We start from the raw sequence: 18,973 nt of genomic DNA, 5'->3' as shown, positions 1-18,973 counted from the left end.
GTCATTTTATACCACTTGTCTATTTAGAAAAAATGAAAACCTAGGCATACAAATAATTGATAAAAATTGGGAGTCAGCCTAGGCTGTATTCAAACAATATCGCAAAATGATATATATTTAATACATATTCAGTAAAAAAAAGAAAAGCTACATGTATTTAACAAACTCTTCTGTGGTTTTGGAGTGACTGGGGGTTAGTGTGCAGTGATAGTACACAGTCCGGTAAAAGATACAGTCCGACAAAAAATTGAAATTCATAAAAATCATTTATACTCCAATTTAATTTGTTATTTCTGCACCAGGTTATTGGTTTGCAAGATTACAATCAATTGCTCATGTTCTGTGTAGAACATGTTTATGGGAACATCAAAAAAGTCTATAAAATAGGCTTTTTCTCAAGTCAAGAAGTGTTTCAGCTCTTTTAATTCGTGATGCACTTGTACCCACATGCTCACATAGTTGCTAGTTAGAGACATCAGGCAGAGGGTGTAGGGACGGGGGTTGCTTGAGCCAGTAGCACTACTTGGTTCAGCCCCAAATTCTTATTGGGCGTGTGCTGGCTTCCCTCTATTTACTTTCGAAATTTTTGTCTTTCCATTTGCAATAAGAAGTGCTACTTGGAGAGACTCTTCCTTCTGCCGCTCAAAGCGTGGATCAGTCCAATTATTAAGGACTGTCCCTCTGAAAGAATGGCAACAGAAGTGAAACTCTGTCTTTGCAGAACACTGCAGTGGCGTGTGGTGCAAATCTTGCTTTCTAATATGCCATCAATATATAAAATAGCGCAGAAGGTTTGCGTGCATAGAATTGTGTGGGAGATGACAAACAGCAAGATGAAAAAGTTACTCTTACCTGGTAACGTTCGTTCGATGGGATGGTCCGACGACGTATTCCATATCTTTGACAGGTAATCACGACAGCTGTGATGCTTTGGAAAATTGTCTGCGTCCTGCGTCGATGACGTCGATGCACCGTCCCCAGGACCTCCTCCGACGGCACCCGATGTGATAAGTAGGACGCACGACGCCCGTTGCCTCAGTTGTCGTTTTTTCCCCCAGAACGTATAACACCAGTCTTCTGCCAGTCAGACACACAAGGCCTTGCGGAAAGTAAGCTGCAATCGCATAAGAAATTCTGCAGCGGGGAAGGTAGGGAGGGAGCGATATGGAATACGTCATCGGACCATCCCATCGAAAGAACGTTACCAGGTAAGAGAGTAACTTGTTCTTCGAGGGGATTGGGTCCTCCGACGTATTCCATATCTTTGACAGACTCCCAAAGCAGTACCAAAGCAAGGAGGTGGGAAAAGAATTTGGAACACAAATTTAGCATGCCCAATCAAATTGTGGAATAAAGGCCAGATCCTGTCCTCAGATGGAATCGAGGGAGTAGTGACGTACAAAAGTATGTACAGAAGCTCAGGTGGCTGCATCACAGATGTTACGAATCGGAACACCCCTCTGTAGAGCAGTAGATGCAGCCATACCTCTGGTAGAATGGGCCCGCAAGCCAGCCGGTGGGTCCTTACCCGCCAAGCGGTAACACTCGGAGATAGCCAAAATAATCCAACGAGACAAAGTCTGTTTCGTCACAGCTTGTCCCAAACGCTTTCCAGCGTAACCAATGAAGAGTTGATCGTCCACTCTGACCCGGGACATGCGTGAAATATAAAAGCTCAACGCTCTCCTAGGATCAAGCCTATGGAGTCTCTCCTCTTCCTTACCAGGATGCGGAGGAGGATAGAATGCCGGAACAACAACCTTCTGGCCCAAATGAAATTCCGAAACCACCTTCGGAAGAAAGGAAGGACGAACTCGAAGGACAACCCTGTCCTTATGAAACACAGTGAAGGGTGGCTTAACTGAAAGTGCCTGTAACTCACTCACTCTGCGAGTGAAAGTAACCGCAACCAAAAACACATTTTTAAGAGGTAACAGTCTCAAAGGGCAAGAATTCAAAGGCTCAAACGGAGCACCCATAAGAAACTTAAGAACAAGGTTCAAATCCCAACCGTGCACCAGAAAAGGTGATGGAGGGAACACATTAGCGAGCCCTTTCAAAAACTGAGAAATTAAAGGAATCTTAAAATAGGAACATTCTTCAGACGAGCGCTTAAACATGGACAGCGCCGCCACGTAACCTTTAATGGTACCCACTTGCAAGCCCCTGTGGGCCAAAGAAAGCAAAAAAGACAGAACCATGGGAATGTCACATTGAAAAGGATCCACATTCTTAACTCTGCACCAGTCGCAGAATTTACTCCAACAGCAACGGTATAGAGACTTTGTTGCCGGCCGTCTGGCCGAGAGCAACACCTCCAACACGTCTTCAGGGAGGTCCCAATCCTTATAACCTCAACCTTTCAGAAGCCAAGCGTGAAGGTTGAGGGATCTGACCTCTGGCTGGAGAACCTGATCCGCCCCCCTCCCGTGAGAGCAGATCGTCTCAGTAGGGAAGACGACGTGGAGGGCAGATGGACAAGTCGAGAAGGTCCGTGTACCACGTCCTCCGGGCCCACGCCGGAGCAATGAGTATCATCCGGGAACCGAACCTCCGTAACCTCCGCAGTACTTGCGGGATGACAGGGACTGGAGGAAACGCGTACAGCAGTGGGAATGACCACTTGGTCGTCCCTATCAGGAGGGATGGTAGGATACGACGCCTGCTTTGCCGGGGCCGTAGCCGCCTGCACCACCAAACTCTCCAGAGTTGGGTGCCTGGACAAGTAGCAGGGGTTGCTACTGGCTGGACGGTATTTTCGCAACAAAGACTTGCCCACTGCCGGGAGACTCTCCGGAGCAGTCCAAGCCGCCGTCACCCTTCTCTGCAGAGCCATATGAAACTGCAGTACCAGGTCAATGAGGGGACCAAGATCTAGGATGTCTGTAAGATCATCCTGAACAAACTCCCTTGGGGGAGCCGACCATCCCAAGTACTCGGTGACCCGAGACATAAGGCGCCGGTACGAAGATTCGGCATGAGTGCCAGGCTGAGGCCTACAAAACTCCACCTCTGGGGAGGTGTCCAGTCCACTGGCATCAAGCAGTGACTGCCTCAAGTCTTCAAATTGGCTATGGCCCGAGATAAGCTCATCTGGCACCATTACCAGAACCAAGCCCTCATCAGAGCCCTCATCAACCTCTGAAATCTACTCCAGGCGGTGAGAGTAAGGCATCTGGGGACCCAAGCTATGCCTGACCTTAGCCAGAGCCTTTCTAGGGGCTTCCCCCGTGCCACGGGGCCCCTCCGACATCACCGCCTCGAAAGGCGTCGACGTCAGCCTCAGCGCCGCCAGCGTCGACACAGGCCTCGAAGCCAGAGCTCCGAGCGTGTCCGTCGACGACCCCCTCGGAGGCGGAGCCTCGAGAGCGGCCGTCGACGACCTCGGCGCCACAGGCATCGACGTCTTCCTCAAAGACTGCACAGGATCACGCAGTCTCGAGCGCGTCGAGGACCGGGACTTGGAACAGGCATGGCGAGAACGCTTACCCTTGTCCGAGCGGGACCTCTCCCACGAACTGTGCTGACCACCCGAGCCCGAAGGCATGCGAGCGGTGTCTCTCTACCGATCACGACCGACCCCACTCGGAGGCACGGACGGACCGGTGCCCTGCGATTTGAGAATCGCTAACATCTTCTTCCCGAAGGAAGCCCATTCCTCTGGTGTCGCTTGCATGGTGGGATAAGCGACCCGCTGACGGGCGGAGTCCTCGGAAGAGGACGGGGAAGGCGACCGATGCTGGCACTTCCGGGAATGCCTCGGAGAGGCAGATGAGTGGCGAGACCGACACCTGGAAGGAGACCCACTGGACCTCCTACGATGACGCGGAGAGTCGCTGAATCATCCGTCGAAAGTCCCGCAGACCTCGACTTCCGGGCCTTAGACACCCTACCTACCGACAACAACTTCTTGCGCTCCCGCAAGGCCTTGGCCGTGAGCGACTGGGAGTCGACACAGTCGTCCGTGTCGTGGGCCTCCCCGAGGCACCAGAGGCAGGCGTCGTGCAAGTCCGTTACCAACATCTTGGACCCACAGTCCCCGCATTATTTGAAGCCCGGACGCGGGGTTGAAGACGAGGTTGACATCGTCACGAACAGGCTTTTTCACAAAACCGAACAGGTTCAAAGAACCGAGAAGATAACACCAGAAACTCCAAAGAGTCGAGGCGTACCGAGATTCACGAAGCTAACACGTTTGCGGAAAAAACGGAACTGAGGCTACGGGCGTCGTGCGTCGTGCGTCCTACTTATCACATCGGGTGACGTCGGCCGTCGGAGGAGGTCCTCGGGGACGGCGCATCGACATCATCGACGCAGAAAATTTTCCAAAGCAGCACAGCTGTGGTGATTACCTGTCAAAGATATGGAATACGTCAGAGGACCCAATCCCCTCGAAGTAGAGGATTCCGGATCTTGGCAAGGCATTGTGGTATAATCCAATGGGGAGTCCATCATGCAGACACTGTCATGTTAAGCCATAGATGAATTGGAAAAACAATTGGTAGGAGGTGATGATAGACCGACAGATTGCACCCAGGGAGTGTTTATCGACGGATTAGTGCCATCAATACGTGGCGTCGATGGTGAAGAAAGGGCAAATAAATCTGATTATATGTGTGAGACAACTGGGAAAAAAAGCTGTAATTTTCCCCTGGGAAGACAGAGCAATGGTTAAGGCTTGTTGGGCGCCATTGTTTATTTATTTATGTATTGCATTTATAATACGCCCAAACCCTGAGGTGTCACGGCGTAGTTAGACATCTTTACATGAATGGATACATTAGCAATCAACACATTTGCAGGCAGAACATTGTGAGGGTATACAGTTACAGTAGTACAATTTCAGTTAAAAACATTGTCACCTAGAATAACAGGGTTCACTATGCATTACGGTCAGATAAGGGAACTGGCTCAGGATGGTGGGCCCTGAGAGAAGCGGGTGGCTGGCTGCAATTTGTTAAATATCCATGTTTTTAGAGACTTCTTGAACCACTGGTGGAAGGGCTCATTTCTAGTGGGTAGTGGGAGAGTATTCCAGATTTTTGGAGCCATAACTGGGAAACTACTTCCCCCTGCTCTGGAACATTTGTACCGTGGGATTGAGAGATGAGCATATTTGCTAGATCTAAGTGTTCTCAATGTCTTATTCAGGATGATGTTGTTTAGGTAGGTGGGTGCCTTTTTGGCTAGACATTTGTGGGTGACAGTGTTTTGAATACGATTCTGGCTTTCATGGGATGCCAATGGGCTTCCCTCCTGGTGGTGGAGATGTGGTCTGATTGTTTTAGTCCGAGGGCTGCTCGCACGGCTTTATGTTGCAACAATTGCAGTTTATCCAAGTTGGCATTGCTGGTATCTAGCAATAGAATGTTGCAATAGTCGATCTTTGATAAAATGAGAGCCCGGGCTAGGGTGATACAGTTGTCCGCCGTGAGAAATTATCGGCTTAGTGCAATCAATTTGGATGTGTAGGAGGTTGTAAATGATGAGAGCATTCACATTTTTAGACATTGCCAAGTTCGCATCTAGATGCACACCTAGAGTTTTAAATTGCTTTAGGACTGGTTCCATCAATGACTGTTGATAGCCATCCAATTTTGAATTATGGCATACATTTTGTTGATAGTGTCCTGTCATAGTTACCCGTGATGGGGATGAGAATCGGAGCGTCATCCGCGAAATTCATATAGATGACACCCATGGCATCCAGCGTAGCAAAGAACAAGTTACTAACCAAATGGTAACGTTCTTTCAATTGGATGTTCCTCCAACGTATTTGTCATCTTAGATGTATTCCATCCAGCTATAGCTGCTTCGGAAATGTTTTCTCGGCAGAGGGCGCCGTGCGTCAATGTTGTCGAGTCGATGGTCCCTCGAAGGCCTCCGTCGAGGGTGACGTCATCGGGTATACAAGTAGCACGCGTGGCGCCCGTTGGCCTCAGTTCTGTTTTTCCCCCTCTGCTCTACTGTGTAGATTGTGCCGGTAGTCAGGTATAAGCCTTGCGAGAGTTGAAATGGCAATAACCCGGAAAATCTACAGAGGGGTAGGATGGGAGGGCGATGAGGAATACGTTGGAGGAACATCCAATCGAAAGAACATTACCAGTTGGTTAAGTAACTTGTTCTTCGAATGGATTGTGTCCTCCAACTTATTCCTCATCTTAGATAGACTCCCAAAGCAGTATAGAAAACTCTCTGGAGGAGGGAGTCGATTTTTGATACCATTATATGGCGAAATATAGCACTGCTTTACCAAAATTCAGCTCCTTAGACTGGGAAGCATCCAGACTATAGAATTTTGAAAACGTGTGCAGCGATGACCAAGTTGCTGCTTCACAAATGGATTTTATGGGAACACCTCTTTGAAGGGCTGTCGAAGAGGCAAGGCCTCTGGTGGAATGGGGCCTTAAGCCTTCTTGTGGGGTCCCAATCTCCTTCCGGGGTAGCCAATGAAAAGTTGATTATCCACTCTAAGATTGGAAAGCCTAGAAATGTAAAAGCTTAGAGCTCTGCTCGGGTCCAACCTGTGCAATCTTTCCACCTTCTTACTAGGATGAGGTGGAGGGTAGAATGCGGGTAGAACAATTTTCCGATTCAAATGAAAATCAGACACAACTTTAGGTAAAAATGAGGGTTTAACCCTTAATACCGCTCTTTCCCCATGGAACACAATATATGGTGGCCCAGAAGACAGTGCCTGCAATTCGCTCACTCTTCTTGCAAATGTTAAAGCAACTAGGAAAGCAGTTTTCCATGTTAGTAATCTTAATGGACAAGTGTGCAAGAGTTCAAAAGGGGCACACATTAAGAATTTTAGAACCAGATTAAGATCCCAAATTGGTACTTGGAAAGGGTAAGGAGGAAACACATTGGCGAGTCCTTTTAAGAATTGTACTATTAAAGGAATTTTGAAATAGGAGCATTCTTCCGATGAGTGCTTGAAAATGGAAAGCGCTGCAAGGTAACCTTTAATGCTCCCAACATTTAGACCTCTATCTGCTAGGGACAAGAGGAAGGACACCACTTCCGGAATGGAACATAGAAAAGGATCAACATTCTTTTCTCTGCACCAGTTGCAAAACTTTTTCCAACGGCAACAGTATAGAGATTTTGTTGCTGGCCTTCTTGCCGAAAGCAACACCTCCATGACGTCATCTGGAAGGTCCCAAACCTTGTATCTCAGCCTTTCAGATACCAAGCATGAAGGTTGAGAATCTTGACCTCTGGATGGAGAACCTGGCCCTCCATTTGTGAGAGAAGGTCCTCTCTCTGAGGAAGACGTAACTGAGGACAGATGGACTGGTCTAAAAGGTCCGGGTACCACGTTCTCCTGGCCCAATCCGGGGCAATTAGGATCATGCGGTTTCCGAACCATCTCAATCTCCTGATGACCTGAGAAATGACGGGAATCGGAGGGAATGCGTATAATAGTGGGAAGCTCCACTCCACCACGAACGCGTCCTCACGGGGGAAATTCCCTTGTGCAATACCTTTCGCACTTCCGGTTGATTCTGGTCGCAAATCGGTCTACTTCAGGGGTTCCCCAAAGAAGATCTCTTGAATGACTTCCTGACCCAGTTCCCACTCATGGGACACCATATTCTCCTCCTCGGCTAGATGAACTGTCGTTAAGGAGATTCCTTCTTGAATTGCCCAATACCAGAGCCGCATTGCTTCTCTGACCAGAGGTAGTGACCCTACACCTTCTCTTTTGTTTAGATAATGCATGGCCTCTGTGTTGTCCGTCATTATCAGGACATTTTTTCCTCTGACAGATGGCAGAAAAGCCTTCAGCGCTAGTCTGATTGCTCTCAGCTTTAAAAGGTTGATGTGTAGTTTGGACTCCGATGGAGACCAACGACCGCCGATTATCAAATCGTTGGCATGAGCTCCCCACCCCATGAGTGAGGCATTCGTCACTACTGTAATCTCCGGCCATGGTTGTCAAAACTGTTCACCTTTTAGGATATTCTCTGTGCAAGTCCACCACAGAAGATCCTGCTGAACATTGTTCAAAATCTGACGAAAATCTGTCATTTGACCTGAGAACCGGGACCATTGAGTCTTTAGAGCCCATTGAAGGGATCTCATCCTCAGGCGTGCCTCTGGCACTAGGAAGATGCAGGATGCCATGAGGCCGAGCAACCTTAAGAAGTCGTAGGCCTGGCGATTTTGGGCCTTTTGGAATTTGGAAACCATCTGAAGAATGTCTTGAGCCCTCGACTTGGGAGGCGAGCTCTTTCCCAAGGATGTGTCTAATACAGCCCCTATGTACTGGAGCTGTTGGGAAGGTGTCATTTGTGACTTCTTGAAATTGAGGGAGAAGCCCAGTCTGTGGAGGAAGTGGCAGGTGACTTTCAGATGATCCAGTGCTTGTTCGGCATAACATGCCCTGATCAACCAATCGTCCAGATAAGGATAGACGTGAATTCCCCCCCTCTCCTGAGGTGCGCTGCCACCACTACCATTAACTTGGTGAAGACCCTCGGGTGGAGGTCAATCCGAAAGGCAGGACTCGAAACGGATAGTGAGACGTCAACTACGAACCTCAGGTATTTTCTGTGCTTGAGATGAACTGGCACATGAAAATAAGCATCCTGGAGGTCCAATGACACCAACCAATCCTGAAGCTGCAGGGCCTGAAGGATCTGAGAAAGAGTAACCATCTTGAACTTGTCCCTCCTGAGGAGCTTGTTCAAGCCTCTTAAGTCCAAGATGGGTCTCAGTCCTCCGTCCTTTTTGTGGATCAAAAAGTAAGGGGAGTACCATCCCTTGTTCCTCTCCGCTACAGGTACTGGCTTTATAGCACCTTTCTCCAGCAGGGTTAGAACTTCCTGCTGTAGGAGCGGGTCTGAAAACTTCAAAGGGTGTCTCCCTGGTGGATTGCTTTGAGGTTGCGTTAGAAAAGGAAGGCAGTAACCTTGGGCTATTATTTCTAGAGGCCAAACATCTGAAGTAATGGCTCACCATTCTTGCAGATGCTGTGACAGCCTGCCTTCCACAGGTGTCTTGTGATGCAAGTCCTCAAAGTGTTTTTGTGGCAGTTGCCGCGGCCGCTGATGGCAAAGAGGTTGCAGCTGGAGCTGGCTTTGCACATTTTCCTCGACCACCACGAGTGGCCCTCCTCTGGCCCCTTTGACTGCCCATTTCTCTCGCCTTTCCATATGAGGAGTAGTAACGATAGGATCGTCCCCTCAAAGATTGTCCTGACGCACGAAAAGGCTGAGGTTGTCTAATAGCAGCTCCTAAACACTTGGCAGCTGCTTTTGAGGTCTGCAACCTCTCAAGGCTCCCGTCAGCCTTGTTGCCAAAAAGGTGAGACCCGTCAATGGGCATTTTCAGAAGACGGTTTCGCACATCTGGTGTGAAACCAGAGTTCCGTAACCACACAAATCTGCGCATTACTGTGCTAGTGCCCATGGACCTGCTCACACTATCTGCAGTGTGCAATCCAGACTGAAGGGATTCCTGCACTGCCTCCTTTCCATCTTTAAAAATGGCTAGGAATCCTTCCCTTTCATCCCCTCCGCCGCCATTGCAATGCACTCCCACAGAGTGTATGAATATTTTGCCAAGGCACATATGGAGTTGGCTGATTTTAACGCCATACTCCCAGCTGAAAATACCTTGCGTGCCCAACCATCCACAAGCTTGTTGTCCCTATCCGGAGGGATAGAAGGGTATGCCACCTTATTTGAAGCTGTGGCTGCCTGGACCACCAGACTCTTGGGAGTGGGGTGTTTAGACAGATAGCCGGGGTTGCTACTGGAAGGCCAGTATTTTGAAGTAAGGGATTTATTCACCAGAGGAATAGAATCCGGAGTCTCCCAATTTTTGGCCACCCTATTTTGCAAGGCTACATGGAAAGTTAAAATCGGATCTTCGATGGGACCATGATCAAATATATATCCGTCAGATCATCCAGGATGAAATGAGTTGGTGGTCTAGCCCATCCTAAATATTCGACCACCTTTGCCATTATTTGACGGTATGAGGGACTGGCATGTTCCCCTGGTTCTGGACTGCCAAAATCTGTTTCAGGCGAAGTATCAATGCCACTTGCATCATGTAAGGTTTCCAGAAGGTCCCTCATCCTGCTTTCCTCAGAAATCAGACATTCTGGGACATTTGGGGTGCCATATTCCAGTCCAAAAGGAACATTCTCCTCATCAGATCTCTCCTGTTCTTCAAATATTGAAGTTAAGAATTTGAACAATTCTTTCCTTGGAAGAGGTTTAAAAACCTCTTCTGGGAGAGGTGTATCAGTTGAACCTGAAGGCATTACAGCCTTTGCAGCCGTCTCGTTTGCTGTTACTTTTACTGCTTCTAGCGGAATTGGCTGAGTCGGAGCCTTTGGAATATTTGTCACCAAGGGCTTCGAGGACAACAAAGACGTCGATGGCGCAGACGAAATAGGTGTCGACTACAGAGCTGGCTTCGAGTGCGTCGAGGCGCTCTTCGAGGACTTTTCCTTTGAGGTGTGTTGGGTTTCAGACGGCATCAGTGACCTCGAACGGTCAACTCGACTCGAGCGGTCTTTTTCGCTCGGTGTCCTGGAAGGTTCCCGATCCTTCCTTCTTCGATCAGCCGGGCTCGAGGGCGCGCAAGTGTCGAAACGATAACTCTCCCGGCCGGCTTCCGAAGAAGGCCCAGACCGAGGCATAGCTTTTTCAAACGCCTCCATCATTTTTACCCTGAATGCTTCTCACTCTTCGGAGGAAGAATGTTTTGTGGGGCATTTCATTCTTTTTGGGTATTCGTCCGAGGACGAGGTGGAAGGGGACCGGTGGCGTCTTTTTTTTTGACTTTTTCAAGGAAGAGCAATGAGAATCACTTCGGGACCTAGACCGATGCCTTTCACATCGAGGAGATTTCTCCTCAAGGGACCTCGGCTCGATGCTAGAGGCTTTTTTGATCAGGTTTACGACCTACCTGCAGTTTTCCCTTCCTCTCTCGCAAGGCTTTCCCCGTCATCGCCTGGCACTTTGTACAGGCCTCCATTTCGTGGCCTTCCCCGAGACACCACAGACATTCCCGGTGCGGGTCTGTGATGGACATTTTCGAACAGCAGGATTTACACTTTCTGAATCCCGATTGCGGGGTCGTAGTCGGGGGTCGACGTCGAGGACATATTGAATATCTTCCAGTAACTGCGTCACAGAACTACTCGAGGCGCGCCGAGTCTCCAAAGCAACACGTACTGCGGAAAGACAGAACTGAGGCCAACAGGCGCCGCGCGAGCTACTTGTTTACCCGATGACGTCACCCTCGACGGAGGCCTTTCAGGGACCATCGACTCGACGACATCGACGCACGGCGCCCTCTGCCGAGGAAAAACTTCCGAAGCAGCTAAAGCTGGATGGAATACATCTAAGATGAGGAATACGTTGGAGGACACAATCCATTCAAATAATAGTTTAGTATACACATTGTATAGCGTAGGTTATACGAAGGATCCTTCTGGGGCTACTAGTGGTACTGGGATAGGGTCTGCAGCTTCCTTACCAAAAGAGGCTCGGTAGGTTCTATCAGCAAGGAAGGATTTAACCCAACAGGTGGCGTCTTGCGAGAACTAAAAGTCTTGAGCAGAATGCAGAGTTTGCTGGCGTCTCATATGGCATACATCTTGATTTTAAGGTCCAGGAGAGCCGTTTTGGTATTGTCTTGCTCCGAGGGGGTGGTTTTGTTCAAGGTGAGATTGAATTTGATAGTAGGCTATTTGGTCAATTTATTTTCAGCAAGAATGGTACCGTAGTTATGAGGCGATAGTTTGTGGGGACTGTTGCGTCCAGCCATGTTTTTTTTAGCAGCGGGGTCACCCAGGCTTCCTTGATGCTGGTGGGGAAGAGTTTGTGCTAAAAGAGGCATTGGCACATTTAGTAATGATGAGTGTTAAGTTTAGGGAAACATAGTTTGACTAAGTGAGCTGGGAAGCTATCTCCATTACAGTTCGAGGGTTTAAGTTTGGATATAGGGTCTAGCACTTGGTTATGGCTTACTGGGTAGAATTTGAAATGGGCATGAGTGTTGTCATTGGTACTGTTGCTGTTTGGTGGGGTGAGGTTTTGTTAGCCAAAAGCTTTCTTTTGGTGGCAATTTTCGTTTGAAGCACTTGGATTTTGGAAGCAAGAGCATTCTGTATGGTTGTACACGAAGCTTTGCTTGAATTAACCGTTGTGGTAGTTGGGATGGGATTCTCCAGTTCTCTGAGTATTGTGAAGACCTCTTTGGAGTTTGAGACAGCTTTGTTAATGCTAGTATTCAAGGCATTAGCTTTGTGCGCTATGATAGCTGATTTGTAGGTTGGGTTAGCTTTTATGAATGCATTGGTGGTGTCGATGGTAGGTTTTCTTTTTGTGGATATGTTCCAGTGACCTTTTATTACGCATAAGTAGTACTAGGTCATCATTGAACCAGAAATGTGAGTGTTTTCTGGATGTCACGTTTTAGTTGCGAGTGGGGCTAATGAGTCGATGGTAGTTAATAAGCACTTGTGGTAGATGTCTGCGAGGCAGCTGTGGTCATCACTTGAGAGGATATTAGCAGCAAGGGCTTGCTTCAGAATGGGGGTGAGGCTGTCTACTGTCAACATCCGAGTGTTTCTTGTCTCCACTGTGTAAAGTCAAATAGGTTTAGGACACAGCTTCTCGTTACTAATTAGTGTGAAGCTAATAAGATGGTGGTCTGTCCAATCAATTGTTGCAAGGGACACAACCAGTGTGCCCAGGAACGACTAGCATTGGAGAAGCCGCTGGCAGTGAGAGAGGGAGGTTCACGGCTTGAAGCATTTCTTGATCCATTATGGGAGAAATGTTGAGGCACAGACAGCGCCATTCCAAGCCTACAGCGCAAATCGTACATTAACTGTAGTAAAATAAAGTGTGTTTCCAAATGGATGGAGCAAGTATAAAAGCTTAATTAAGAGCAAGGTGCAACTACTCAAAGAAATGTTGGCAGCACAACAGTTTTAGTTATCAAAAGTTATGGCGGAGACGCAGAATAAGGTTCACTCTGCTGGAAGCAGTACTCACCCCAATGTAGAAGAAAGTTGCTGAGCTGCCCACCACCAAAATGCAAAACTTCATAACTGTACACACACACACCTGTGGCACCTCAGTTTGTGCGTGCTTTGCGAATGGTTAAGAATCTTTCAGGTGGGATAAATGAACGCTGAGCCGAGTGCTGACAGGCAGGGTAAATCAACTCCAGCACACCGCAGGAGGAGTTTGATCCTGGTATTAGCCCAGTATAAGGCGAGAAAGCATGAAAGCACATAGTAGGCACCAAAAGGTCTATTCATCTTTTCATAGACTTCTTTTTAAAAGTGTGCACTTTGTGCACTTCTGGTCGAAAGTGACAAATTATATATGCATATACAAGTACATGTGTATGTGGGGGAAGGTGAGTGGGGAGTGTGTGAGAGAGAGGGAGGCATGGGGAACATAATTAAAAAAGAAAAAAGGGTTGAATTAATTTCAACCCCAAGTGTAGGAACAAAGTGCACACGTTTAGAAAGTAGGAAGGACCCTTTCCGTCATATGGCCCACTGAGAAGACTCCTTCATCGCCAAGCCCCTAGAGCCAGATCTCTCTCTCTTCACAGATGGAGATTCCACCCACTAATGTCGTTGCAATAGTGGATTGCAGTGGTATGGTCAATCAGCATCTGCAGAAACTCCTCCCCCACCCCGGTGTTCAGAAGAAAAGCTGGAGTTGAATTGTTCTCAACTACAAAATATTGATGTGGAGGTTTCATTATCATTCTTCATAATGTCCACTGAGTAAGCAGGTCAGACAGATGGGCTACGAAACCGAAAAGAGGAATGCATTGCTAAAATCAGTAGGGTGCATGTTGCTTACATAGCTCCCCTCAGAGAAGATTGGCCCGATGCACCCACCATGGAAGGAATTAATGCACCCTGGCAGGCAATCCAAGCAAACTGTCCAAGTCCACCAAAAAAAGTGATCCCTGCAGCTGGACGGCCCATTGCCGAGACTACCTTTGCAGTCTTGCTTGTGGAACCAGAAAATGAACAAGACCTAGACGGCAGAATGGATGTATGTGATTTATGAAGCGCAAACCTAGCTGGGGCGAAACCGAGCACTGTACAAGGAAGATGCAGCAACAGGGTTACAAAAGGGGTACAAGGGTAGCAGAGGAGCTGGGATGGGGCGGTGGGCAGGATGGGAGGCCAGAGGTAGAAAAACTCTGAAGCCTGCAAGAGTCTGGCTGGAACAGAACCCCAGACATGATACATTATTTTAATTCTCACGTGAGGTGAGGCGGCATTCCGAACCCCAGAGTCAACACCACTCAGATTGCCAGAATAAAGTTAGAAAGACACATGACTTCTGTAAATTAAGGGCGAATCCCAGAGTGTGGATGTGCCAGCGACTGCACCTGGCAATGGGCCTTCATCAATCTGTTGTCCAGATGAGGATGGAGAAGACATATGAACGCATCCCTTCAGTTAGTGGGACAACACCACTCGCAATACCTTTTTAAGGAGCACAATGTAGATGTCCAGGCAAAGGCAGTTAAGTGACCAGGCTCATAACAAAATCCAGGTGGCTCCTATGTGTTCTATGGATCAAAGTGTGGATACAGCCTTCCTAGAGGTTCAGGGATATATCCAGGCTTTAAGTTGAAAGTGCGTTGAGAATCTGGCTAAAAGTTGAAATCTTTACCTTACCCTTCCCTCAAAAACATACTCCGCTGGAAAAGTTTCAAAATATCGAACACCCAACACTCTTGCGAGGATCGGGGAGAGGGGGATGGGTAATCAGTAAATATGTGAACCAGCAGCCCCTTCTGTGCTTCAGAGGTGGAGCGGGCTTGATGGCCTCCTTTAGAAGTTATGCAATATCCTGAAGCAAAAAAGCACTGTGAGAAGATGGAGAGAGTTAAGACAGAGTAGCAATTGCAGACGGGAGTTATTAAAATGGGAGGCAGTACCCTGTCAAAACTATCTGCATGACATAGCAGTTGGAGGTAAGCCATCCCACCTTTCCAGTAAAAGGGGATTGAAGTCCTTCTGATTAAAGAGGTTCCCAGAGGACAGGGAAGCATCATTCAAGACACATCTATGGGAATACCATCTACTTCTTCCAGAACAAAAACATGTTTTTAAGGTACCTAATCCTGTCAAACATGAAGAAAGGAATACATTAGAAAGATAAAAAGATCTAAACAACCGAGTTACTGAAAAATGTGGGTAGACAGCCACAGTGATTGTGTCATAGGCCGAGAGACCAAAACACCTAAGGAGTCACGACTCTTGTACCCAAAAATGTTTTTTCCAGATAAAAGTCGATGTTCATAGGCTTGTTATATACATCAGCTAAAAAGCCAGACATGCGTAGCCATGGACACCGATGACACCTGTGCCCATAGCCCTCCCGAAGCAAGCACCAGAGTCAAGGTCGACTTCAAGATGTGCTTTGCAGCATCATTGTGGTCTGAAACAACCTCTAAAAACATACAAACATTTACTCGGGAGGATAGCTCAGGAGCAACTTGCTCGCCTTGGAAGCAAGACGACATGGATCAACACAGTTTCGATCCCCGGGTCAGCGCTTATAAACCTCTTGGTATTAAGTGCATTATAATTAACTTAATATATCATATCACATCATACTTTGGATTATAGTCTGGTATATACTGAGCAGCTTCCTTTAAAAGAACCCAATGGGCATGGAAATAACAAGGGTGCGCAAGAGACGAAGACACAGATTGCTGGATGCGAATCCTGCAGATTCCAGCTTCTTGGATCTCTAACCCGTGGCATGTTGGGGGAATAGTTGGCAGACCTAGCACTAGGAGCCGCCACCACCAGGCTCTCAGACGAAGGCTATGTGGTGATGAACATTGGTTCCCCAAAGGAGAAGTCTATGCAAAACTGGTGGGGCAGAGGAAGACTTCACACAGAGTGAAAGCACTGCCTCTGCAACGCCCCACTGAAGGGGAAAGAGACCACTACTCCTGTCAGTTTAAATATTTTAGTCAACTTGTGGACCATTTTAGTGGCTGCAGCCAGCCTTGGGCAGTCATCAGACTTGCACATTGTAACATTAAAAGACTGGAAAACATTTAATGGACCAGTGTACTCATCAGTAACAATTCAGGTGGGATGTCAAGGCCAGGGGCACCTAGAGTAGCAAGATCAAATCGAGACCATGCTCAAAATACAGGACCCTTAATGCCCTCAATAAGCAATGCCTCCTCCAAGATGCGACTGTAGATGGAAGGTGTTGGATGAACTAGTGGGCGTCCCTCACAAATTGCATCCTGCAAGAAAAAGCAACTAAACACATGTACAAGAGGCACCTGTATGCTTAACATGTCCAGCATAAAACATTTGCACCTGACTGATGGGGGCTGCTGGTTGCAGGTAAATACTCATTTGATCACCACTGGCAACATGCTAATACCAAAATGTAAATAAAAAAATAAAAGGCGGATACAACCAGATTGCAGTGCATGCAGAGAAGGGCACATGCTGTTCCCAACACTCTTTAAATCATAAACCTTTATATAGACCACATACATGGTTTGGGGTAACCATCACAATTAATCTTCGTGTCGGCATCTCTTATTTCATCCTGTTTTTTTGAGACCTTGCGTGGTGCTCTCCTGTACACTCAGCCCCATGGTAAAATAGCAAAGGAGCCCCTGACCTTCTGGCCACCTAGACCCTAATGTCTGCTTGCCTGCCTATCCACCAAATGTTAGCCCTCTGCTCAGCCCTGCCTCCCAGCCAACAGGTCAGCTACTAGGCGAGTCCAATCACTCAATAATGGAGTGTGCTTGCTGCCCTCTATTTTGGGGGTTTTGTGGGAGTGATCTCCATTGGGAGGTGTCCTGCATGGGGGAATACGTCTGTGGACCATTTTGGGTTTTTTGTGTGTTTTCAGTAGTTCTTACTGTTCCTTTGCAGTTTTCCACCCACATCAGAATGTTCCCACAGCCTATCAAGGACATACAAATGTAACTTGCCTGCATACCATGTATACATTGTCATCCTTTTTCAATCAATGTTATGTGCGGAGTGCAGAAAGATAAAGCTTCAACATTGACATCTATGCACACTCTCCTGGTAGTAGTCAACTTGATACACTTCACCAAGCATTTATTTACGCTTCAGCTTTGGCAATCATTAATTATGCAACAATTCAATTAAAACAATGTAAATATAAAATATCCAGCTCTCGGGAAATATGCCACCAATGTCCCCATATAAGTAGTAGATCAGAACTCACCAGTCTTCTCCTCCACAGTTTTCACTGAGGTGACGTGCTTTTCCATTGGGGTGGGATACTAGGTAGAAGAAGACAGCGCGTTGGTTAGTGGCCATGGAAACATACACACACAAAGACAACAAATAGAAGATGCAAGTCCACACGCCTTCATAGCTTCCCTAGAACTAAAAGCTCAAGAAAGCACATGTTTGGAAACAAAGGCAAACTTTCCACTTGAAGTACATTGAGCTAGACTGGTGAGGAAAATCATATCAAAAAGACAGAATCTCAGAGAAACCAAACAGCAGAAATCCAGGAAAACTACGAATAGTTAAAGCTTTCTTTGAAAGAAAAAAAAAAGACACTTACAATGACAAAAAACAAGGTTGTGCAAGCCGAGCAAATTGAAAATGAAGACAGCATGAGCTGTAAGGTCAAATTCTTGTTTAACGGTCAAATTCTTGTTTAACGTAGTTCTAGTTACTTTTACATCCAATAACAAAATCTCATTTACAAGGAGTGTTGGGCCATGTGGCTACTTAATACACTAGTTCCACAACCGTTCATGTGGGACCCTACAGGAGTGACTAGGAAAATGATTACAATGTAGCGTTATGTATGTTTTTGAATACATCACGGATGATGGAGCTCGCAAACAGGAGTGATGCCTGTCCCAAAGTCAGAAGGGTTTCAATTGAAATGGCAGGATACATCAGAAGGCAGTTACCTAATTAATAGCAGCTTCTCCTGCAATTCAAGAGCAGCCTGCAACAGTAACATGGCACAGTACTACAAGACTTTATATAAAGGGACTGGTCTTGATTCAGAAAAAACGGAAAGATGCAGTAACTCACAAAGGAGAGAGGAGTAGAGTTTTGCAAGAATAGGTCAACGCTTCCGATATTAATGTTCCTGTAGAGTAGTTTCCTATAGAAAGGAAGTTTGCAGGTTGAGGTATACATCCAATTCAAATTCGTCTTGTAGCCAATGTTTTGTTGGGGAACGATTGAGGTAAACAATGCAATATTTTCTTGTTATGGTACAAAAATATCCTTGGTTATGCTAGGTGAGTGAATGCCCTGGTGAAGAAGGATGCACTATCCTGGGGAGCTAGAATGAAGGTGCTCGGAGCTCAGCATGCACCTCTATTGGCACACAGTGTGGTTCTTAGATAGATGCTCAAGTAAGACTACAACCACCAGGAGATTTCCCATGCAGGACACACAGCTAGACATTGAGTGGATCTCACAAAAGAGGCCTTCTGCCTGCTCAAAAGAGCAGTGTCACTAAAGTAAAAGGTCTGGGGCAATTATGGGAAGAACCAAGATGGTACCGGTTTTGATTGGTTAAGGCGGCTACCTGTGATGGTTCACTGAAACAGTCGATTGCGTGTGAAGGAGCGAGACAGCAAATGTGGAACATACAGTAATAGGATCCATGTGAACTTTCTGCGTCTTCAAGAAAAATCGTTCAAATATTCTTTCCCAATTTCCTTCTAAATAATTTATTTTAATTAAGATACTGTCCTAGCTATCTTTAAAAAAAAAAACTCCATTTATATTCACAGCCTACTAGTCTTGGGGACTGTTTGATGTTTTTTTGGGAGAATTTTATTCGTTCCTGGGGGAAGCCTTAACCCACAGAAACCTACACGTTTGAGTCTGTTTCATAAAGGGCTCAGAACATATTGAAGAGAGATGTAGTTGAAGATATTTTCAACATAGAGGTTTTTATAT

General features: G+C 46.9%; 1 protein-coding gene across 2 annotated transcripts in view; it reads right to left on the bottom strand.

Moving 5' to 3' along the window:
• Positions 1-18,973, bottom strand: part of PRELID2 (PRELI domain containing 2) — a 712,823-nt gene that overhangs the window by 475,930 nt on the left and 217,920 nt on the right. For both annotated transcript variants that reach the window (XM_069652452.1, XM_069652453.1), the window contains exon 2: positions 17,259-17,316. In XM_069652452.1, coding sequence (XP_069508553.1) covers positions 17,259-17,316 — 58 coding nt within the window. The remainder of the gene's footprint in view (positions 1-17,258; positions 17,317-18,973) is intronic.

Source organism: Ambystoma mexicanum, chromosome 3p (assembly GCF_040938575.1).
Source record: "Ambystoma mexicanum isolate Mex_15411 chromosome 3p, UKY_AmexF1_1, whole genome shotgun sequence".
In the NCBI taxonomy this organism is placed as follows: domain Eukaryota; kingdom Metazoa; phylum Chordata; class Amphibia; order Caudata; family Ambystomatidae; genus Ambystoma; species Ambystoma mexicanum.
This window is presented reverse-complemented; position numbering and strand designations above follow the sequence as displayed.